The sequence below is a fragment of the Salvelinus fontinalis genome, chromosome 16, assembly GCF_029448725.1.
Source record: "Salvelinus fontinalis isolate EN_2023a chromosome 16, ASM2944872v1, whole genome shotgun sequence".
Lineage (NCBI taxonomy): Eukaryota > Metazoa > Chordata > Actinopteri > Salmoniformes > Salmonidae > Salvelinus > Salvelinus fontinalis.
In genome coordinates, this window is record NC_074680.1 from 4558469 (window position 1) to 4583330 (window position 24862).

The 24862-nt window shown below is 42.2% G+C and overlaps 1 protein-coding gene and 1 long non-coding RNA gene across 2 annotated transcripts in view; both read right to left on the reverse strand.

Moving 5' to 3' along the window:
* The window catches only part of LOC129812542 (MAM domain-containing glycosylphosphatidylinositol anchor protein 2-like), a 279019-nt gene that overhangs the window by 187030 nt on the left and 67127 nt on the right, over nucleotides 1-24862 (reverse strand). Inside the window, exon 2 of the mRNA XM_055864183.1 lies at nucleotides 2090-2229. Within this exon, the coding sequence (XP_055720158.1) occupies nucleotides 2090-2229 (140 nt within the window). The remainder of the gene's footprint in view (nucleotides 1-2089; nucleotides 2230-24862) is intronic.
* Nucleotides 5925-11022, reverse strand: LOC129812550 (uncharacterized). Its single transcript, XR_008753018.1, has 3 exons — nucleotides 8200-11022; nucleotides 7124-7585; nucleotides 5925-7015 (listed from the first exon to the last, which is right to left on the reverse strand). It is a non-coding gene; the product is annotated as an uncharacterized LOC129812550 (long non-coding RNA).

A 24862-nucleotide genomic window follows, 5' to 3' on the forward strand; every position in this document is an offset into this window, starting at 1 on the left:
ACTCAAAACGTTACTACCGTGCATGAATCTGCAGGTAGCTAGCCACGCCAGGTTCAATGTTAGCTAGCTTTAGGCTGTAACTAGCAATGCAAATGGCTCTGAGATACGAATAATATTACTACACAGATCATACACATAACATTAGCTACCTAACAGTACACTTTAGCTTGAAATGATAACGACTTTCTGACAAAATTAGAAATGTGTAATATCTGAAAATGTAAATAGCTAGACTCTCTTACCCGTATACACGGAGGGACGCTTCTCCCTCTCTGTCACGGATGCCATGTTTGCCCTTAGTTTGAAGATATAATCCGGAGACAGGTGTTTTATACAACAGCCTTCTGTGTGTTCTCTATTCGACTCGGTCTGCATATTTGCAATCAAACGGCAGAATTTTCTCCATCTCCTTAGCTATAATACTCTAATTCCACTCATTTCAAAACTCGGTCCTCCAGAAAGTGGAGAGCAACACTTACGCAGTTCTACTACGTGATGTCTTTCAAAAAAGCTGCATTAGAAAGCATTACCTACACATACTGACCAGCTCATGATCTAGACAGAAGCAAGCTACATGGCAGACCAATCTGCATGTCCAGCCAGTTTAGGACATCTGATAACCCGCAGACCAAGGACACATCTCCTCAAATCAACAGAGCCATCACGGAATGGAATTATTGCTAGGTTTTACTGTACTGTTGGAGCTAGAAACACAAGTATTTGGCTGCACCTGCTATAACATCTGCAAATATATGTATGCGACAAAACTTTGATGTTTGTTTTTACCAAATCACATTTCTCAGACAAAAAATAAACCCACCTTCAAGAAAACAGTAAAAGAACATCTAATGTGATCGACCATATGACTGGACAGATACGAATCCCACTGAATGTTAAATGCATTACCTGTCAGTTATTTTAATTGTCTGTAATATCCACTTGCTAAATGTTTGTAATGTCTTAATGTAAACGTAATTATTTGTAATCAAATCAAATTGTATTTGTCACATGCGCCGAATACAACAGGTGTAGTAGACCTTACTGTGAAATGCTGACTTACAAGCCCTTAACCCACAATGCAGTTCAAGAAAAAGAGTTAAGAAAGTATTTACTAAATAAGCTAAAGTAAAAAATATATATAAAGAGTAACACAATAAGTTACAAACAATGCAAAAATACACACAAAATAGCACAGTTAGGAGCCCGTAAAATGGCAGCCATCCCCTCCGGCGCCATTGGTGTCAGTCTTTTAAATTCGGTATTGGACCCCAGGAAGATTAGCTGATGTTATGGCATCAGCTAATGGGTATCCTAATTAAAATTCTAATTAAAATCCCACAATAAAACATTGCATCCCCCAGTAATACATCCCCCAACTCTACCATCCACTGTGTCAAATTAATGTATGCCTTTCCCATTCACTCACTCAAATATGTAGAGTAATAAAATATTATCACACGGATTCATTAAGACTCTCCCCCCACGTCTTTTCCAGTTCTCTCTTGTTTTTAGTGTAAATGTTTGATTCCCTAAGGGGCTGGTACTGCAGTAGAGCACATCTGATGATTTCCCCTATGGCCATTTCCCCCAATGGGGAGCTCCTCTTCACTCGGTGTGATTGAACTCATTTGCACATGTAAAGACTTCGACAGAACAGCGCACCGTCGCCGCTGCCTACAGAAGCCTAGAGTCTGACAGTGCTTGACTGAGCCCTGCCGCTCCGGCAAAGGAAAGGTGCTTACAGAAAGGCAGTTAAGTGGAAGTCTAAAAAGTGGAGGCTTTGCAGGAGCAGTAGAAATAGAAATGCCAGACCATGGCAACTTGACTGGTACAGTTGTGGGTACACTCAATATGGCCGCCTGTCCACCCATTACGGAACGTTCACTTAAATGAGTGTATGTTCTAGTAATTCTAATTCTATGCTCAGACCACAGCAATTTGACTGATACGCTCAATATGGCCACTGTTCCACCCATCACAGAATGTCGACTTGAATGGTAATGTCCGTTATAGTCTTTCTAATTTGCTGGCACAGACAACGCAGTACATAAGTAAATTGGGTCTGGGGATAGTGCGGTGATGATCTCACCTGAGGTCGAGGGTGGCCTGAGACCAGACATGCTAGCTCCAGGGTCTCTCCCTCCCGGATGGTGTAGACGCGCTCGGTGTAGCGCTCCTCCTCGATGTTGCATGCGTGGCCAGAGTGGATTATTCGGACAGTAGGAGGTGCTGTGGAGGAAGAAAAGATCAAAGAACTTAACTTCAAGAGCATGTTCAATAGGGGTGTAACAGTACACATATTCGTACCAAACTGTTCAAACCCTCCTCTAACCCGGACAACGCTGGGCAAATGTTGCGCCGCCCTATGGAACTCTCAGTCACGGCCGGTTGTGACACAGCCTGGGATTGAACCCGGGTCTGTAGTGACGCCTCAAGCACTGTAATGCTGTGCCTTAGACCACTGCGCCACTTGGGATGCCAGAATTTAGTGCAACTAACGTTTTAAAAAATACTGAATACTGAATATTATGGAAAATGTCCTTAAAATGTATAATTTATAGCTTAACTTAACATCGTTTGAGTTATTTTCACTTCGTTTTTGAATGTCAATTACATAAAAAAATTTTTTTATAATTGTATTTTTGTTTTGCATTTTATTGAGTCCATTGAAACACCATCACGAGCAGATCATTCTTGAGTTCATAAAATAAACAATACAAGGTACAACCTGCCAGCTACAGTGCCAGTGCAGCTTCAAGTTCATATACTGTATCTTGCATTGTCTTCATCAGTAGTTCGTCATAAGAGTTCATCGTCATCATCATCATCATCAAGATTGAATGACACCTGGTTATCTACAATACATGATTCCACTAATTCCTGTGTACATCATTGACCATCATCAACAGTACTTAGTTGCTCTCGGCATCCTAAACTGCCTCCCAGAGGGGAGCATCTCAAGCTCTGGGAATAGTGGATGAGGGGGGTCATTAGCAAGTCAGCGCTTTCCTCTGACTGCTCAGCACATACCCTGAGCTAGCTACCTTTGAGGTTTATCAACTATCTTGCTGCCCATATTTACTACCCTGGACAGTTTTGTCCTGTTCTTGGAAATCAGGTTGCCGTATATGTGGTCATATTGAAGCAAAGAACACTTTCAATCAGGCTTTTGTAGACCATGTGAAGAATGTGATGGCTGACACCAAAGGTGTTGAGCTTCCTGAGCAGGTAAAAACGCTGCATAGTCAGTGTGCACTTACAAATTCTGAGAGTTATCTAAAAACGAGACCAAGTATTTAACACTGTCTTCTAAATCAACATGTTGACCACTGAGAGTGACAAGTTGGAATAGGAAGATGTTCCTTTTGCTCATTATTATCATCTACTTTTTTATTTTAAGCAACATTCATATTGCCACACTATATACAGTAGCAGTCAAAAGTTTGGACACACCTACTCATTCAAGGGTTTTTCTTTATTTTGACTATTTTCTACATGGTAGAATAATAGTGAAGACATCAAAACTATGAAATAAAACATATGGAATCATGTAGTAACCAAAAAGTGTTAAACAAATCAAAATATATTTTATATTTAAGATTCTTCAAAGTAGCCACCCTTTGCCTTGATGACAGCCTTGCACACTCTTGGCTTTCTCTCAACCAGCTTCATGAGGTAGTCACCTGGAATGCATTTCAATTAACAGATGTGCCTTGTTAAAAGTTAATTTATGGCATTTCTTTCTCTCTTAATGTGTTTGAGCCAATCAGTTGTGAGGTGACAAGGTAGACAGAAGATATCCCTATTTGGTAAATATTATGGCACGAACAGCTCAACTGGCAAGAATCGGCTCAAATCGGTCTTATGTAGCAACATTTGAAATGTTTTTTTTTTTTTTTTACATCGGATAAAAGTAGAGACTTAGAGCTACAAAATGGTATAGCATACACTGTGTCATGACTTTGGCCTGTGGGTAAGGTTTATGACCCCCCCATAAATACCTTTCTCCCTTTCCTCTCTTGACTCTACTGAAGGACTCTTGAAAAGCCTTTGTTAAACATAGAGAGTCGGGGAACATCAAAAGGTGGGGGGAAAGGAACCGTATTTCGGTAATCCAACCAGTTGAAAATATGCGTTGGTACTTAATGAATATGATGTCAGTTCGGTTGTCATCTGAGACATTCTTATTAATGATATGATGACATAAACTGTATTGTGGAATGTCTACACATTATAGTTATCAGATTCACATGGAATGGTTGTGCAATTTAAATGTTTAAATATGAAACTATTTGTGAAAAGATTAAATGTAATTTTAGCTTCCAAATGAGAGAATTGGGTTTTCATAAGGTTAGAGCTCTGCTCAATCAGTGGCCCGCCCCTGTGAAGAGACATTGGTTATAAACTATGAAACACACCCTTCTCTCCCTCCACTATATAAGCCCTTCACGAAAATGTAACCTCCTGTTCTGGGTACATTAGGGCGACGGTCCGATGTCAGAAGGATTCAGATAATAAGCTGTTCCGAGTACGCGAGGCCTGCAGCCTCACGTTAAAAGGACTCAGATAATGTCAACTACAGAACTAAGCCAATCTCAGCGTGAGCTTTGGTTGCGAATGGTATGAACTTTGAACTCTTATTCACTACAGAAGGATATCTCCTAGCCGTTGAGTTAGCAGCGGCTGCTGTAAATGTGGGCTAGGAAAGGACGGACAAAGGATCTCTTCTAACAAGCAACACAACACTGCCAAGTATCATTTTTACCACCACTCTTAAAGGGACAAGGAGACACTCTTAAAGGGACAAGGAAGATCTCTGTTGGGCAACACGGCCAGCATCTACAACCAACCTACCGAAGCGCAGCTCAGAGTAAATATGTATTGCATTTTCCTTTTCCAAATGGGCGGTTATTTAGAATGCATAAGATTCTGTATTTACAATAACATAGCTTCTCCCTTTGATCTTCAGTCCTCCCGCGCTTTCATTCAAGCCCAACCCCCTCTCTTTGTGTAACCAGCCGTCATACAGGTTCCGTCCCCCAGGGACGTGTTCTTGTGGACATAATTAGTAATCAATGTATGATCCATTCTGTGTATATGTAATTCTGTGTGATTAGTTAGGTATTTAGTAAATAAATAACTAAACCAAAGTTTGTATTGCTGATTCAACTTGTTAGCCAGGGTTCGTGAAGATAACCAAGAATTTACGATGTTCAGATGAGACTGAAATAAGGTGACGATTAACATTGACTGCTATTGATGTAAAATATTACTAGGTCTTTAAGAGTTTATTCGGAAAATAACAGCTCTATAAACACTCTTTCATGGTGTCCCAACTTTCTAGTTAATTACATTTACATGATTAGCTTAATCAGGTAATATTAATTACAGAGAAAGGATTTTATAGAATAGCATGTAATATCACTTAATCTGGCATAGCCAAAGACACGACAACTGCATTTTTGAGGAACAATGGGAAAGTAATTCTGTTTTGAAAGTTGATAAACTTGTAAACTCACTTTTGAGAAAAGAGCCTTTGAATGTTTTGGTATCTACTGGAGAGTGCTCCTTTGTCTACACCCATTCAGTATTGTTCACACCCTCTTAAGCCAGCTCCACCCATCTCTTTAAGGATTCACATGTGAGGTCATGTTCTAAACAGTGAGTAGTGTAGTAAAGATTAAGGTAAAATTCCAGGTAAACAGAAAGTGTCCAGATACAAATATTTTATAGATATAAATATTAATGACACTTACCCAGTCACACTTGTCTAAATGTATGGGTCATGTGAAAGAAATGCTATAACCCCTAGCCACATCCATTGTTGGAAAAATTACTAAATTGTCATACTTGAGTTAAAGTATAAATAATTTCAAATTCCTTACCAGACGGCACAATTTTCATTTTTTTTTTATTGACGGATAGCCAGGGGCACAATCCAACACTCAAACATAATTTACAAACGAAGCATTTGTGTTTAGTGAGTCTGCCAGATCAGATGCATCTTATCTTATCTTGATAAGTGTGTGAATTGGACAATTTTCCATTCAAAATGTAACGCGTACTTTTGGGTGTCAGGGAAAATGTATACATTATTTTCTTTTGGAATGTAGTGAAGTAAAAGTAAAAGTTGCCAACAATATAAATAGTAAAGTAATGTACAGATACCCCCCCAAAAATACTTAATTAGTACTTTAAAGTACTTTACACCCCTGCCCAAATGCCTTCACACCAGTACATTAGCATACTTTATATACTGTTACACACGCACTTATCACATAGTATTCCATATTATAAGCATTTCGCTAAACTCGCAATAACATCTGCTAACCATGTGTACGTGACCAATAAAATGTGATTTGGTTTGACATACGTTAAAGCCATGCAACCTGAGTTGAAACCTGAGTGAGGTGCACATGCACAGTACATAAACAGATGCATGTGGTAGACACGTGATACGGTCACATGATATTGTTGTGGTATGTCACAAAATCATGTAACGACCACAGATATCAATATTGATTTTCTATATCAATATTTTGCTAAGTCTTACTAAGTGGATGTGTCTCTACAGAAGGTGTAAACGATACAGTCAAATGGTTATTTGCATAGTAGCAAAATCAGAAAGTGTCAATATGACTAAAATAGTGGACAGTAGTATGCACAAGAACAATATCGATAATGGACGAGGTAGTTATATGCATACAATCAGGGGTAAAGTGGCTCAGCAGCAGGATAAAAAACAAATAGTAGCAGCAATGTATGGCATGTGTGTTAGGAGAGAGGCTGTTTCTTTCCTGCCCTTGTCTTTGGTGATGTCCATAGCCTCTTCGTTGCAAAAAAAAACAAAGTCCCTGGTCTTCTCAAAAAGATACATTTGCCTAGCTGTGTCCAGTCCAGGTGGTGCTTGTACAGACAGACCATCTATGGGAGGAAGGATGTCCGCGTTGTGCAGCAGCTAAAACCTGGTCCCGACAGTCCGAACGCTCCTTGGCCAGGCTCCAGAGCATCAAAGCTGTAAAACAGGAAATAACAAAAAAATCTGAAGACATTACAACCCTGCACAACATCAATTCACCTCCCAAGTTTAGATACAATGCAATTTAAATTATTTTCACCGTACCATCCTCCAGTCCAACTAGCTGTGGGATGTTGACCCCTGTCACAGTGCTGTCCTTCACAACACCAACCATCTCAGACAAACTGTTCACTCTGGTATTTCTGAAGCGCTGCTTGAAGAGGCTGAAGCACCAGTCGGCGGAAAACTTGGTGTGGCCTGTGATCAGGAAGTGACACAGATGGAGGATGATCAGGAAGTGAAGGTCCAGACGGTGGTGGAGCTTGTGCATGGTCCGCCAGGCACAATACCAGAGCACAACCTTGTTCTTGTTTTGTCCACTGCAGTTATCACAATTCAGGTCCACACGTGTTTCCCCAACTCCGTAGTTGGTAAAGAAATGGTGCATGCAGTTGATGACTGCGCTGCTGTCTTTGCTTGCTTGGCCCAGCTCTCTTTTTGATGGGAGGCATTAGACCATTCTCAATGTATGACTGGTGGAGGAGAGTCAGGCGTGTTCTACTGATGCTGAAAGACAAATTCCAGATACAAATATTTTTGCATTATTATACAATAGATGAGAAGTGGCATTCTGAGAACATCACTACACACAGTTCATACACGTAATGTTAGCTAGCTAGCCAGCCATCTAACGTCAGCAGGCTAGCTAACAGCAAGCTTTAACTTGTTAGACAAACCGATTGTTATAGCTAGCTAAAGTTAACCAAATAGGTTCAATGTTAGCTAGTTAACATTAGGCTATAACTAGCAATGTGAAATTAAATTCTGAGAAAACATCACTAATGTTACACACACTTCATACACGTAGGTTTATGTTAGCTAGTAAGCCAGCCATCTAACCTCAGCTAACGTTTAACTTGGGATCTTTTGTTTAGACATGTCACATTAACGTTAGCTAGCTAAAAAAGGAACTATAATCCCAATACATAGAGTAACGTTACTAGCAATACAAACCGATTGTCATAGCTAGCTAAAGTTAACCAAATAGGTTCAATGTTAGCTAGCAAGCCAGCCATCGAACTCCAGCTGGCTAGCTAACAGCAAGCTTTAACTTGCAATGTTAACAACTTTCTGACAAAATTAGAAATGTATACTATCTGAAACTGTAGCTAGATTCTTACCCGTATACATGGATGAAAGCTTCACAGCAGACTGCAACCCCTTTTATTAAATAAGACATCCTGTGTCATTTTCATTTAGTTTGCACTGCTTGTTTGGCCCGTTGTGTTCCAATGATTTCAAAACTCGGTCAACTTTTTCCGTGACAACAACAACACTGTTGATCTCCGTTTCTTCCCCATCACCGTCATCAGAAGACTCTACAATGTCTTCTTAAATGAAAAAGTTTGTACCTAAATTAGGAATCTCCTCATTGTCTGATTCATATTCAGAGTCAGAGAGAGTCAACAGGTATTATGCGATATTGCCACTCCTATTTGCCACATCTTCAATTTAAGCCTACTAGAGCCTACTGTGCTCTCAGGCCTGGAGGGAAGCTAAAGTCATTCCGCTACCCAAGAATAGTAAAGCCCCCTTTACTGGCTCAAATAGCTGACCAATCAGCCTTTTACCAACCCTTAGTTAACTTCTGCAAAAATTGTGTTTGACCAGATACAATTGTGTTTGATTAGCATGCTTATAGGGAAGCATAGTCAACAAGCACAGCACTTACACAAATTACTGATGGTTGGCTGAGAAAAATGTATAATCAAATTATTGGGGGGCTGTCATGCTGGACTTTAGTGCAGCTTTTGACATTATTGATTATAGTCTGCTGCTGGAAAAACATATGTGTTATGGCTTTACATCCCCTGCTATAATGTGGATAAAGAGTTACTTGTCTAACTGAACACAGAGGGTGTTCTTTAATGGAAGCCTCTCAAAAATAATCCAGGTAGAATCAGGAATTCCCCAGGGTAGCTGTTTAGTCCCCTTGCTTTTTATTTTTTTTACTAATGACATGCCACTGACTTTGAGTAAAGCCAGAGTGTCTATGTATGCGGATGACTCAACACTATACACGTCAGCTACTACAGCGACTGAAATAACTGCAACACTCAACAAAGAACTGCAGTTAGTTTCAGAGTGGGTGGCAAGGAATAACTTAGCCCTAAATATTTCTAAAACTAAAAGCATTGTATTTGGAACAAAACACTCACTAAACCCTAAACCTCAACTAAATCTTGTAATAAATAATGTGGACATTGAGAAAGTTGAGATGACTAAACTGCTTGGAGTAACCCTAGATTGTTAACTGTTATGGTCAAAACATATTGATGGAACTCTATTCCACATCAAGTAACTGAAGAAAGCTGTAAAATTAAATTTAAAAACAGATTCAAAAAACACCTTATGGAACAGCGGGGACTGTGAAGCAACACAACCATTGGCACAGACCAGAGGTGGGACCAAGTCATTGTTTTACAAGTCACGAGTAAGTCTCAAGTCTTAGCACTCAAGTCACTAGTCAAGACAGGCAAGTCAGAGTCAAGGCTGAAGTCAAGTCTCAAGTCCTAAACTTTGAGTTTCGAGTCCTAAACAAGTCATAATGTGCTCTATACCAAATGTAATACCATTTCATATTTTTAACAAGAGTAATAGTATATTAAATTTACGCAAATCATGTTATTACTTTCCAAATAAACTTGATATTTCCATGGAAATACATGGGTAGCCATAAGAAAGACATCCCCCGATAGCGATCGACTATCGCAAATCGGGCGATGTAGGCTTGTACACAATCACCCAACCTTAACACACACACACACACAGACTGTGTGGAGGCTCATTGATTTAACGTTACGTTAGCCAACATGCTACACTTACAAAGTTATGATTGATATAGATTTCGGCTATATTTGCCACGACTTACCGTTCTTTACGCAGCTTCAAATGTCGAACAAAGTTCGAAGTTGCCCCTCCGTCTGTCATTTTCTTCCTGCCTGTTTTGCAAGTTGCAATACACTTTTTGTTGATACAGCGTAGTCTTTATATCCGAAAATAATAATCTTGGGTATCATCTTTCCAAGGGCTCCATCTGAATTCATCTGCCGACGTTCCTCTGCACTGCCATGTGCAACTTTTTCTCAGCCGGCACAATTTGATTGGCTGCTGTCCGATTCAAACTGTAATCCGTTAAATGAAGAGTTGATGCGCTGCACACTTTTAATAGCATCATTTTTTATATTTGGGCTTGGGGAGGGTATCAAGTCAGTTCGAGTCAAAAGGCTCAAGTCCAAGTTAAGTCACGAGTCATTGGTGTTAAAGTCAAAGTCATCATATTTGTGACTTGAGTCCACACCTATGGCACACACACACACACACACACACACACACACACACACACACTGTATAGACATGGATTTAGTACTGTAGATATGTGGTAGTGGTGGAGTAGGGGCCTGAGGGCACACAGCGTGTTGTGAAATCTGTGAATGTATTGTAATGTTTTTTAAATTGTATAAACTGCCTTAACTTTGCTGGACTCCAGGAAGGGTAGCTGCTGCTTTGGCAGCAACTAATGGGGATCCATAATAAATACAAATACAAACATGGCATGATCGTGTCCTCCAGAAAGTAGTCCATCACAACTTTTTCCCCACTGACCTTTGACGATAGCTCCTGATAAATTCAGGGCACCAATATTATTGAGAGCAGTAGCAACATATTTGCAGTTCTCCATGGCTAACGTTTTATCTTTAAAAAAAAACTGCAGTAGAAAGGATTATCTACGCATAACGAGCAGCTCATTTTATCGACACAAGATGATAGACCTCAGACCAATCTGAAACCAATCTCTCGGCATGTCCAGCCCACTCATTATCTCAGCCAATCATGGCTAGCGAAAAAGTTCCTGTCTTTTTCTTTGCCTAAACCAACTATGCTCGTAATTTAACAACTTTATTCATATTTACAGATGGAATAAAAGTTTGTTATTAAGGCACATGAAACGGCTCTTCTGTGAAGTTGTGACTTGCGACATATGCCTAGTATCGGGTCACAAATAAGCAAAGTGAAAAGACAGTCCGTCATCACTTTAAGACATGAAGGTCAGTCAATGTGGAAAATTGAGAACTTTGAACGTTTCTTCAAAGTGCAGTAGCAAAAATAAATCAAGCGCTATGATGAAATTGGCTCTCATGAGGACCGATACAGGAAAGAGTTCTCTCTGCTGCAGAGGATAAGTTCATTAGAGTTTCCAGCCTCAGAAATTGCAGCCATAATAGATGCCTCGCAGAGTTCAAGTGACAGACACATCTCAACATCAACTGTTCAGAGGACACTGAAGGAATCAGGCCTTCATGGTCGAATTGCTGTAGAGAAACCACTACTAAAAGGACACCAATAGGAAGAGGAGACTTGCTTGGGCCAAGAAACACGAGCAATGTACATTAGACTGATGAAAATCTGTCTTTTGGTCTGATGAGTACAAATGTGAGACTTTTGGTTCCAACTGCCGTGTCTTTGTGATACGCAGAATAGGTGAACGGATGATCTCCGCGTGAGCGGTTCCCATGGTGAAGCATGGAGGAGGAGCTTGTGCATGGTCAGCCAGGCAATCACCTGACCTCAACTCAATTGAGATGGTTTGGGATGAGTTGGACCGCAGAGTAAAGAAAAAGGAGCCAACAAGTGCTCAGCATATGTGGGAACTCCTTCAAGCATTCCTCGTGAAGCTGGTTGAGAGAATGCCAAGAGTGTGCAAAGCTGTTATCAAGGCAATGGGTGGCTACTTTGAAGAATATCACATGTAAATATATATTTTGATTTGTTTAACACTTTTTTAGTTACTACATGATTCCATATGTGTTATTTCATAGTTTTGATGTCTTCACTATTGTTCTACATAGTAGAAAATAGTACAAATAAAGAAAAACCCTTGAATGAGTAGATGTGTCCAAACTTTTGACTGGTACTGTATACAAAAGTATGAGGACACCCCTTCAAATTAGAAACACCCGTTGCTGACAGGTGTATAAAATTTTGCACACAGCCATGCAATCTCCAAAGGAAAACATGGGCAGTAAAATGGCCTTACTGAAGAGCTCGGTGACTTTCAACGTGGCACTGTCATAGGATGTCACCTTTCCAACAAGTCAGTTCGTAAAATGTCTGCCCTGCTAGAGCTGCCCTGGTCAACTGTAAGTGATGTTATTGTTAAGTGGAAACGTCTGGGAGCATCAACGGCTCCCTACAGCTCTCTGTAGGCCATACAACCTCACAGAAGGGGACGGCTGAGTTCTGAAGTGCATAAAAATGGTCTGTCTTCGATTGCAACACTCACTACTGAGTTTCGAAGTGCAACTGGAAGCAACATCAAGCCTAAGATCAAATTGCGCAATGCCAAGTGTTGGCTGGAGTGGTGAGAAGCTCGCCGCCATTGGACTCTGGAGCAGTGGAAACGTGTTCTCTGGAGTGATGAATCACGCTTCACCGTCTGGCTGTCCAGCAGAGGAATTGAGTTTGGTGGATGCCAGGAGAACGCTACCTGCCCCAATGCATAGTGCCAACTGTAAAGTTTGGTGAACGAGGAATAATGGTTTGGGATATGCCCCTTCGTTCCAGTGAAGGGAAATCTTAAAGCTACAGCATCCAATGACATACTAGATGATTCTGTGCTTCCAACTTTGTGGTAACAGCTTGGGGAAGGCCCTTTGTTTCAGCTTGACATTGCCCCTGTGCACAAAGCGAGATCCATACAGAAATTGTTTGTCGAGATTGGTGTGGAAGAACTTCACTGGCCTGCACAGCCCTGACCTAAACCCCATTGAACACCTTTGGGATGAATTGGAACACCGACTGTGAGTGAGGCCTAATCGCCCAACATCAGTGCCCGACCTCAGAGCTCGTGGCTGAATGGAAGCAAGTCCCCGCAGCAATGTTCCAACATCTAGTGGAAAGCCTTCTCAGAGGAATGCTGTTACAGCAGCAAAAGGGGGGACAAACTCCATATTATTGCTAATGATTTTGGAATGAGATCTTCGACAAGCAGGTGTTCAAATACTTATGGTAATGTAGTGTATGTTTCTCCCTTGCAGGGATGTGTAAGGCTATACATCTAGTGGGACTGCTGTGGTATAATGCTGTGCTGTTGATTGGAGGGCATTGAGGGAGGCCATGTAGGCCTTCCTGGGAGGTAAGGTGCTCTTCTGCTTTTCTGGGAATATAGTGAGTAACTGCACTGCTCTGGTGAATGCTGGTTGAGGCACATCAGATGGGTGGTATCAGCATGGTGGTTGCATGCGAGAGTCAGCAGAAACAGGGACACACTAGACAGTTTTGAACAGCAGGGCTTGCAGGTCCAGGGCCAATTTAAAATTAACGTTAAACGGGGTTGATGGCACTATTGTTTGAATGAGACCACACACCAGCTGACAAATCATCTCTGGAGGCAACAAGATGAGAAGGCAGCCACATTAATTTGATTTTAGGGGAAATGCAATTGCATGAATAATGGGAAGATGGATGGCCCTGATCGGCCCTGTGTAGTAGAAAGGGGTCTAATAAGTATAATTCAGTCTCAGCCTCTCAATCAAATCTCCTCTCCTCCCCTCCCCCTCTCAGTCAGTGTGTCTCAGCTGGCTGTGCTACAGATGCTAGGCCAGGGCAGGGTCAGGCCGGGCAAAGGTCCTGCCAAATTGAACACTGGCCCACCCAATCAGGATGGCTTAAAATGTAAAAAAAAAAATCAAAAATGAAATCAATTAATTTGACGCTTTGTTGGCTGGGATACAGACATTTGCCTGAGGCCACTATGGAAGGCTCATTTGTTAGAGATAGATAAAAGGATTGGAAGCTTCTTCACGAGACATGCTTCAAGCACCAGGCTAGCAAACCACACTCCTTTGCGCTGGACAAATTTGAAGGTTACAGTGCAAGCCATCGCAATCAAAGCTGGGTAAATGTTTTAAATCAACCTAACTTTTACTGCCTCTGAAACCCGGATCCGGGATCCGGGATCCCCCCCCACCCCCCCACACTGATTAGCATCGCTAGCATAGTGTCACATTTAAATAGTAGCATCTAAATATCATTAAATCACAAGTCCAAGACACCTAATGAAAGATACAGATCTTGTGAATAAAGTCACCATTTCAGATTTTTAAAATGTTTTACAGGGAAGACAAAATATGTAAATCTATAAGCTAACCATGTTAGCAAAAGACACCCTTTTTCTTTGTCCACCATTTTTTTCTCAACACCAGTAGCTATCACCAATTCGGCTAAACTAAGATATTGATAGCAACTAACCAAGAAAAAAACTCATCAGATGACAGTCTGATAACATATTTATGGTATAGGATAGGTTTTGTTAGAAAAATGTGCATATTTCAGGTATAAATCATAGTTTGCCATTGCAGCCAGCATCACAAATCTCACCAAAGCTCCTAGAATTACTACACAGACCAACGTGTATTACCTAATTACTAATCATCAAACATTTCGTAAAAATACACAGCATACACTAATCGAAAGACACAGATCCTGTGAATACAGACAATATTTCAGATTTTCTAAGTGTCTTACAGCGAAAACACAATAAATCGTTATATTAGCATACCACATATGCAAACGTTACCAGAGCATTGATTCTAGCCAAAGAGAGCGATAACGTAAACATCGCCAAAATATATTAATTTTTTCACTAACCTTCTCAGAATTCTTCAGATGACACTCCTGTAACATCACATTACAACATACATATACAGTTTGTTCGAAAATGTGCATATTTAGCCACCAAAATCATGGTTAGACAATGACAAAAGTTGCCCAGCTGGTCAGACAATGTCGTGCACCATATTAGACAGTGATCTAGTCGTATACATAAATACTCATAAACGTGACTAAAAAATATAGGGTGGACAGCGATTGATAGACAATTTAATTCTTAATACAATCGCTGATTTACATTTTTTAAATTATCCTTACTTTTCAATACAGTTTGCGCCAAGCGAAGCTACGTCTAAAAAGATGGCGTCATAAGCGATTAACATTTCTCGACAGAAACACGATTTATCATAATAAATTGTTCCTACTTTGAGCTGTTCTTCCATCAGAATCTTGGGCAAAGAATCCTTTCTTGGGTCTAATCGTCTTTTGGTCGAAAGCTGTCCTCTTGCCATGTAGAAATGCCCATTGCGTTCGGCATGAACTGGAACCGTGCCCAGAGATTCACAGTGTCTCAGAAATAAATATTCCCAAAATCGCACTAAACGGATATAAATTGCTTTGAGATATTTTGTCGTCACGTTTGAGCAAGTTGGAACCAGTGTTTGTCTGGATCAAACGCGCCAAATAAATGGACATTTTGGATATATATCGACGGAATTAAATCGAACAAAAGGACCATTTGTGATGTTTATGGGACATAGTGGAGTGCCTTAAAAATAAAGGAGCTCTAGGAGCTCTAGGAGCTCAGACTCTAGGAGCTCAGATGCAAAAATATTTAATTTACCAAGGTTTCGACAGGCAAGCTGTCTTCATCAGGGTACAATCACAGACACTGCGGGATGACTCGTTTATATATATAGTGTCAAGACACACAGGTGTCTGTAATCATGGCCAAGAGTGGCCTAATATCATTGGTTAATTTCTCAAATATTAAAATGGCATAGAAAGAGCAGCATACAATAAATACAAATGGATAGCATACGATCATAGACTCACTTAAGACCACACAAGCCTACAAACAACCACAATGGCAAAGTCACAACAATCACAAGAATGGCTTCAGATCAAAGTCCACGTTAAGACCGAAGGGAGCAAGGGTCTTTAAGTTAAAGATCCAAGCAGCCTCTCATTTTAACAATAAATTATCAAGGTCACCCCCTCTCCTAGGGAGGGTGACATGTTCGATGCCAATATAACGCAGAGACGAAATCGAGTGGCCTGCCTCCAAAAAGTGGGCCGCAACTGGGTAGGTCAAGTTTTGGCACCTAATGGTGCTACGATGCTCTGAGATACGTACTTTTAATTCACGCTTTCTTTTACCCACATCATTTTTACCATTTTTGATTGGGATCGATTTCCCTGTTTGTGGGTGTTTGAAGGATCTGCATTTATAAGTGCCATTGCATTGAGCACAGCCATTACACTTGTAATTTACATCCAGTAGGGGCGCAAATAGACGTTGTTCAGGAATATCTTGGGGTGGTAAATCAGAGTGTACCAATTGGTCTCTAAGATTTCTGCCCCGCGAAAATACGACCAAGGGGAGGTCCGAAAACACATTACCGAGACAATCATCGGATTTTAGAATGTGCCAATGTTTGTGAACGATTCCCTTAATTTGTTCAGAGCGCTTTGAATATATATTGGAGTGCCAACAACAGAAGCTCGTCAAAGGTAAGGCATGAATTATATTTTTATTTCTGCGTTTTGTGGCGTGCCTGCAGGGTTGGAATGTTTTCTTTCTTTTGTTCACTATGGTGCTATGCTCAGATAATAGCATCGTATGCTTTTGCTGAAAAGCCTATTTGAATTCTGACATGTTGGCTGGATTCACAACCAGTGTAGCTTTAATTTGGTATCTTTCATGTGTGATTTAATGAAAGTTTGATTTTATAGTAATTTTCATTAATTTTAATTTGGCACTCTGCATTTTCTCAGGCTTTTTGCCAAGTGATACAGTAGCGCTGTCACACCCTGGCCTCTGTTATATTGATTTTCTTTATTAGTTTAGTTAGGTCAGGGTGTGACATGGGATGGTTGTGTGTTTTGTCTAGTTTAGGGTGTGTGTATTGTTTAGGGGGATTTGTATAGTGTATGGGGTGGTGTTCAGTAGAGAGGTTTAGGAAAGTCTATGGTTGCCTGGTTTGGTTCTCAATCAGAGACAGCTGTTTATTGTTGTCTCTGATTGGGAGCCATATTTAAGGCAGCCATAGGCTTTAGGTGATTGTGGGAAATTGTCTATGTCTAAACGTTAGTAGCTTGTGTGTGCACTTTCGTTTTGTAGCTTCACGGTCGTTTGTTGTTTTGTTTAGTTTGTAAGTATTTTGTTTCGTGTTCATCTTCTTCATTAATTTTATTTTTATTTATTTCACCTTTATTTAACCAGGTAGGCTAGTTGAGAACAAGTTCTCATTTGCAACTGCGACCTGGCCAAGATAAAGCATAGCAGTGTGAACAGACAACAACACAGAGTTACACATGGAGTAAACAATAAACAAGTCAATAACATGGTAGAAAAAAAAAAGAGAATCTATATTCAATGTGTGCAAAAGGCATGAGGTAGGCAATAAATCGAGTAATTACAATTTAGCAGATTAACACTGGAGTGATAAATCATCAGATGATCATGTGCAAGAAGAGATACTGGTGTGCAAAAGAGCAGAAAAGTAAATAAATAAAAGCAGTATGGGGGGTGAGGTAGGTAAATTGGGTGTGTAGTTTACAGATGGACTATGTACAGCTGCAGCGATCGGTTAGCTGCTCGGATAGCAGATTTTTAAAGTTGTTGAGGGAGATAAAAGTCTCCAACTTCAGAGATTTTTGCAATTCGTTCCAGTCGCAGGCAGCAGAGAACTGGAAGGAAAGGCGTCCAAATGAGGTTTTGGCTTTAGGGATGATCAGTGAGATACACCTGCTGGAGCGCGTGCTACGGGTGGGTGTAGCCATCGTGACCAGTGAACTGAGATAAGGCGGCACTTTACCTAGCATAGACTTGTAGATGACCTGGAGCCAGTGGGTCTGACGACGAACATGTAGCGAGGGCCAGCCGACTAGGGCATACAGGTCGCAGTGGTGGGTCGTATAAGGTGCTTTAGTAACAAAACGGATGGCACTGTGATAAACTGCATCCAGTTTGCTGAGTAGAGTATTGGAAGCTATTTTGTAGATGACATCGCCGAAGTCGAGGATCGGTAGGATAGTCAGTCTTACTAGGGTAAGTTTGGCGGCGTGAGTGAAGGAGGCTTTGTTGCGGAATAGAAAGCCGACTCTAGATTTGATTTTGGATTGGAGATGTTTGATATGAGTCAGGAAGGAGAGTTTGCAGTCTAGCCAGACACCTAGGTACTTATAGATGTCCACATATTCTAGGTCGGAACCATCCAGGGTGGTGATGCTAGTCGGGCGTGCGGGTGCAGGCAGCGAACGGTTGAAAAGCATGCATTTGGTTTTACTAGCGTTTAAGAGCAGTTGGAGGCCACGGAAGGAGTGTTGTATGGCATTGAAGCTCGTTTGGAGGTTAGATAGCACAGTGTCCAAGGAAGGGCCGGAAGTATACAGAATGGTGTCGTCTGCATAGAGGTGGATCAGGGAATCGCCCGCAGCAAGAGCAACATCATTGATGTATACAGAGAAAAGAGTCGGCCCGAGAATTGAACCCTGTGGTACCCCCATAGAGACTGCCAGAGGACCGGACAACATGCCCTCCGATTTGACACACTGAACTCTGTCTGCAAAGTAGTTGGTGAACCAGGCAAGGCAGTCATTAGAAAAACCGAGGCTACTGAGTCTGCCGATAAGAATATGGTGATTGACAGAGTCGAAAGCCTTGGCCAGGTCGATGAAGACGGCTGCACAGTAATGTATTTTATCGATGGCGGTTATGACATCGTTTAGTACCTTGAGTGTGGCTGAGGTGCACCCGTGACCGGCTCGGAAACCGGATTGCACAGCGGAGAAGGTATGGTGGGATTCGAGATGGTCAGTGATCTGTTTGTTGACTTGGCTTTCGAAGACCTTAGATAGGCAGGGCAGGATGGATATAGGTCTGTAAAAGTTTGGGTCCAGGGTGTCTCCCCCTTTGAAGAGGGGGATGACCGCGGCAGCTTTCCAATCCTTGGGGGATCTCAGATGATACGAAGGAGAGGTTGAACAGGCTGGTAATAGGGGGTGCGACAATGGCGGCGGAGAGTTTCAGAAATAGGGGGTCCAGATTGTCAAGCCCAGCTGATTTGTATGGGTCCAGGTTTTCCAGCTCTTTCAGAACATCTGCTATCTGGATATGGGTAAAGGAGAAGCTGGGGAGGCTTGGGCGAGTAGCAGCGGGGGGGGCGGGGCTGTTTGCCAAGGTTGGAGTCGCCAGGAGGAAGGCATGGCCAGCCATTGAGAAATGTTTGTTGAAGTTTTCGATTATCACGGACTTATCAGTGGTGACCGTGTTACCTAGCCTCAGTGAAGTGGGCAGCTGGGAGGAGGTGCTCTTGTTTTCCATGGACTTTATAGTATCCCAGAACTTTTTGGAGTTAGAGCTACAGGATGCAAATTTCTGCTTCAAAAAGCTGGCCTTTGCTTTCCTGACTGACTGTGTGTATTGATTCCTGACTTCCCTGAACAGTTGCATATCGCGGGGGCCCTTCGATGCTATTGCAGTTCGCCACAGGATGTTTTTGTGCTGGTCGAGGGCAGTCAGGTCTGGAGTGAACCAAGGGCTATATCTGTTCTTGGTTCTGCATTTTTTGAACGGAGCATGCTTGTCTAATATGGTGAGGAAGTAACTTTTAAAGAATGACCAGGCATCCTCAACTGACGGGATGAGGTCAATATCCTTCCAGGGTACCCGGGCCAGGTCGATTAGAAAGGCCTGCTCGCAGAAGTGTTTCAGGGAGCGTTTGACAGTGATGAGGGGTGGTCGTTTGGCCGCGGACCCGTGGCGGATACAGGCAATGAGGCAGTGATCGCTGAGATCTTGATTGAAGACAGCAGAGGTGTATTTGGAGGGCAAGTTGGTCAGGATAATGTCTATTAGGGTGCCCATGTTTACAGATTTAGGGTTGTACCTGGTGGGTTTTTTGATGATTTGAGTGAGATTGAGGGCATCAAGCTTAGATTGTAGGACTGCCGGGGTGTTAAGCATATCCCAGTTTCGGTCACCTAACAGAACAAACTCTGTAGCTAGATGGGGAGCGATCAATTCACAGATGGTGTCCAGGGCACAGTTGGGAGCTGAGGGGGGTCGGTAGCAGGCGGCAGCAGTGAGAGACTTATTTCTGGAGAGATTAATTTTTAAAATTAGAAGTTCGAACTGTTTGGGCATAGACCTGGAAAGTATGACAGAACTTTGCAGGCTATCTCTGCAGTAGATTGCAACTCCTCCCCCTTTGGCAGTTCTATCTTGACGGAAAGTGTTATAGTTGGGTATGGAAATCTCAGAGTTTTTGGTGGCCTTCCTAAGCCAGGATTCGGACACGGCAAGGACATCAGGGTTGGCAGAGTGTGCTAAAGCGGTGAGTAAGGCAAACTTAGGGAGGAGGCTTCTGATGTTGACATGCATGAGGCCAAGGCTTTTTTGATCACAGAAGTCAACAAATGAGGGTGACTGGGGACATGCAGGGCCTGGGTTTACCTCCACATCACCCGAGGAACAGAGGAGTAGTAGGATGAGGGTGCGGCTAAAGGCTATCAAAACTGGTCGCCTAGAGCGTTGGGGACAAGGAATAAAAGGAGCAGATTTATGGGCGTGGTAGAATAGATTCTGGGCATAATGTGCAGACCAGGGTATGGTGGGGCACGGGTACAGCGGAGGCAAGCCCAGGCACTGGGTGATGATAAGAGAGGTTGTATCTCTGGACATGCTGGTCTCAATGGGTGAGGTCACCTCATGTGTGGGGGGTGGGACAAAGGAGGTATCAGAGGTACGGAGAGTGGAACTACGGGGTCCATTGCAAACCAAAACAATGATAACTAGCCTGAACAACAGTATGCAAGGCATATTAATATTTGAGAGAGACATACAATAAGGCATAAAGTGATTGCAGGTCTTGATTGGGAGAGCTAGCTAAAACAACAGATGAGATAACAGCAGCTAGTCAGCTAACACAGCAACAGCAGGTAAAAATGGCGACGACCAGGCAGAGAGGGTCGGATTAACTACACACAGATCCTGAGTTAAAGCACAGAGCCGACAGATAAAACACAAATAAACGGAATGGAGTACCGTGAATTAATGGACAGTCAAGCAGGCATCAGCTATGTAGCCGAGTGATCATAGTGTCCAGGGGGCAGCCGTAGATGGAGCAGTGAGGCCTTCACTAAGCTAGCCCGCGGCGTTTAGTAGCCCGGGGGGGTGGTCTGCTCAGACGGAGGGGGTCTGCTCAGACGGAGGCCGGTTGAGGGCACAGCGGATGGGGTGTTCGTCTGCAGACCAGACCTGGTCGTGACGACAGAGAATCCAAGCCGGATGGCGGTGGCGAAAGAGAGGTTGTGAATTGTAGAATTGTGTATGCTAACTGGTGCTAGCTTCGTGATTCAGACAGCTAGTCATGGGTAGCAAGCTAGCAGAAGATGGAGGTCTGTTTTTAGCCACGCCGTGCAATTCCGGCGGTAGATTAGTGGGGTTCCGTGTGGTAGAGGGGACCAGGTGGGACTGTTGGCGAGGTGGGACGCTACCGTCCCACATACCCTAGAGAGGTTAAGGATCATATCACCTCTACCTTACCTGACACCCTAGACCCACTTCAATTTTCTTACCGCCCCAATAGATCCACAGACGATGCAATCGCCATTGCACTGCACACTGCTCTATCCCACCTGGACAAGAGGAATACCTATGTAAGAATGCTGTTCATTGACTATAGTTTACTTTCAACGCCATAGTACCCTCCAAGCTTGGAGCCCTGGGTCTGAACCCCGCCCTGTGCAACTGGGTCCTGGACATCCTGACGGGCCGCCCCCGGGTGGTGAGGGTAGGAAACAACCACTCCACTTCACTGATCCTCAACACAGGGGCCCCACAAGGGAGTGTGCTCAGCCCCCTCCTGTACTCCCTGTTCCCCCATGACTGCGTGGCCACACACGCCTCCAACTCAAACATAGTAGGCCTGATTACCAACAATGATGAGACAGCCTACTGGGAGGAGGTGAGTGGCCCTGGTGGAGTAGTGCCAGGAAAATAACCTTTCCCTTAACGTCAACAAAACGAAGGAGCTGATCGTGGACATGAGGAAAAAGCAGGGGGAGTACACCCCTAACCACATTGACGGGACCGCAGTAGAGAAGGTGGAAAGCTTCAAGTTCCACGGCGTACACATCACTGACGATCTGAAATGGTACACCCACACAGACAGTGTGATGAAGAAGGCGCAACACTTTTACAGATGCACAATTGAGAGCATCCTGTCGGGCTGTATCACCGCCTGGAATGGCAACTGCTAAATATGTGTATGTGACCAATACAATTTGATTTGATGATTTGATTTGTTAAATTATGCAATGTGATTGCACACATTTCAACTTAAATATGATGGGCAGTGTTGTCGTGGAGGTTATACACAGGTATACGCCACCCATTTTCTTTCAGTGGGCATTGCGTATTCTCACGTCTTAATCCCCACTGATGCATACCAAAGTAGTGTAGTGTAATTGCCATATCAATTATGTAGTACAATAGCAAAATCAGGCAAGTAGCCTACACAAAAACAAATCACGTGAAATATTTGGCAATATGGGTTTGAAAACTGTTCGTGTGAAACCATAGCATACTGTAGGCCTATACTATTCAGCACCACATGGGTAGGTAATTACTCACTGGTTGAGTCTGCGAAAGTCGGACCAAAGATTTCAGCACCGGACAGCTCCGCACTCCACTCTGTTCTCCTACTTCTAATATTCGCATTCACAACGAGAATTGTGCATTTATTCCCATGTCTAATGAGTTCTACAGTTTAGCCTAGTCTCTATATTTTGCTTCTCGATAGAAGAGCTTTAGGGACAGGCTATAAATGAAATAGCCTCAAAGAAATCATGTGGCAAAGACTACAGCCTAGAGAAGTTATACAACAATAGTAATATTGGGGTATAAATGTGTGGAGACCATGGTGTAAGGAATTGAATGTAGCCTAGGCCTTTTTTGTAACCCATAAATCTCCGTTAGCAAAACGCACAATACAGCGATGAATCAGCAGTGACTAGAATCCAAGCCTTCAGCTCCTGTGAAGTGTAGAACCTCCTTGAGTATCCCGTTTTAATGTAACGCACCGCCACAGAAATATGTTCCTTTTCTTACCGCCGTATTTATCTGACCCCTTAGCCTAACATATCAGCCATAAGGGCTAGACCTATTATTTCATTATTGATATCATGGTGAATGTATTTCACATTGCCATGATTGTGGGCCATTCAGAGTAGCCTAAATCGGTTTCTCATATACTTTTTCACACAGGATGCTTTTTATTCACCAGGCAGGCCATTTGGGATATACCCACTTGTCCATGCACCACTGATGTCTGGGTATTTATGTATTTCTGCTGGAAAATGTTGACCCAGTCAATTACTGCCTACGCCTCTGCTGTTCTGTCAGTGTCACTCCTGTCCTGTTTCTCCGGTGATATTTCTTGGCATCTGACCCGGATGGTACCCTTCGAGTACACTGTACCCTTCAATCATTCATGTATATGGTTTATTTGATCTGAACTAGGTAACTGAGGAACTGTCCATACTGTAATTCCACGGTCCATTTCATGTAGGCCTATAAATTGCTTACAAAGTGTCCCCAGATAAATGGGACATGTGCCTACTTAAGTACTTAGTTACCTTTGAATGCAGCAAGCAATGACATGAAAAACCAATAAGATATATCAAAATATATTTGGACAAATTAACTCGACAAGGGTGATAAATACATGTAAAAATAAATGTGTATGTACCATTGAGCTATAAATTAACACTTTAATGTACATACGTAGTAAAATATTTTTGGGGTTCTTATGTAGGCCTACCCTTTAATTGAAACATGTTGCGCTGAGAGAAGACGGGCGTATAGGCCAATGACCGTTGTTGTTTGATCCCACCGCTCCTTTCTCCTTTGTGCTGCATCAGTGTTACCACGGGCTAGTCATACACATTGACAGCATCGTTTAGTGGGCGGGCTATGCAAAAACAAACAAGGTTCTGACAACTTTGTCTGGAGGAAAAAATGAATTTGTATGCAGAACCATTTCAATCATTTGTTCGCTTTACACAACTTTTTATAGTCTGGGTGGTTCGAGCCCTGAATGCTGATTGTCTGAAAGCCATGGTATATGAGACAATATACTACAGGTATGACAAAACATGTAGTTTTACTGTTCTAATTACGTTGGTAACCAGTTTATAATAGCAATAAGGCACCTCGGGGGTTTGTGGTATATGGCCAATATACCACGTCTGGCCATGCAGCCAGCTTCAACAACTAGCTAGCTTAGCATGGCAAGTTAGCTAGCATGATGTTGTAGCTATGATGAGTAGCTAGCATCAGTAGCTCGTTAGCTAGCTAGCTTGCTTGCCTGCCACAAGTTCAAGAGTAATTTTAGCAGGCTGGGTACCAGGTAATTACCCACTGGGCAAAAACTGGTTGAATCAACATTGTTTCTACGTCATTTCAACAAAACAATTCTATGTGATGACGTTGAATCAATGTGGAAAACGGATTTGATTTGCAAAAAGTCATCAACATAAGGGAATGTACTTTTTTCACCCAACTTTTAACCTAAATCCAATATCATTGTGCCATTTTTAGTTGATTTCATGTTGAATTCACGTTAGTTGACAACTCAACCAAATGTAAATAAAAAATAGACGTTGAACTGATGTCTGTGCCCAGTGGGTAGTTAATGTTTGTAACGTTAATGTAACATTAAAAGGGGTACTAGCTAGCTAACTTTACCCATATTCCCTCTAACAGAGTTTGCTGCAACAAAGCAACATTACACCAGGCATGTTTTTAGAAATTTAAACTAGCTATTTTTCGATACTGTGATTTGTTTGGCCTGAAAAACATTGGAGGTAAATGATTAACATTGAAGGACAATTCCACAGTTTTTGACAAGTGGTTCCTCAATCACTCAGAGTTAGCTAGCTAAT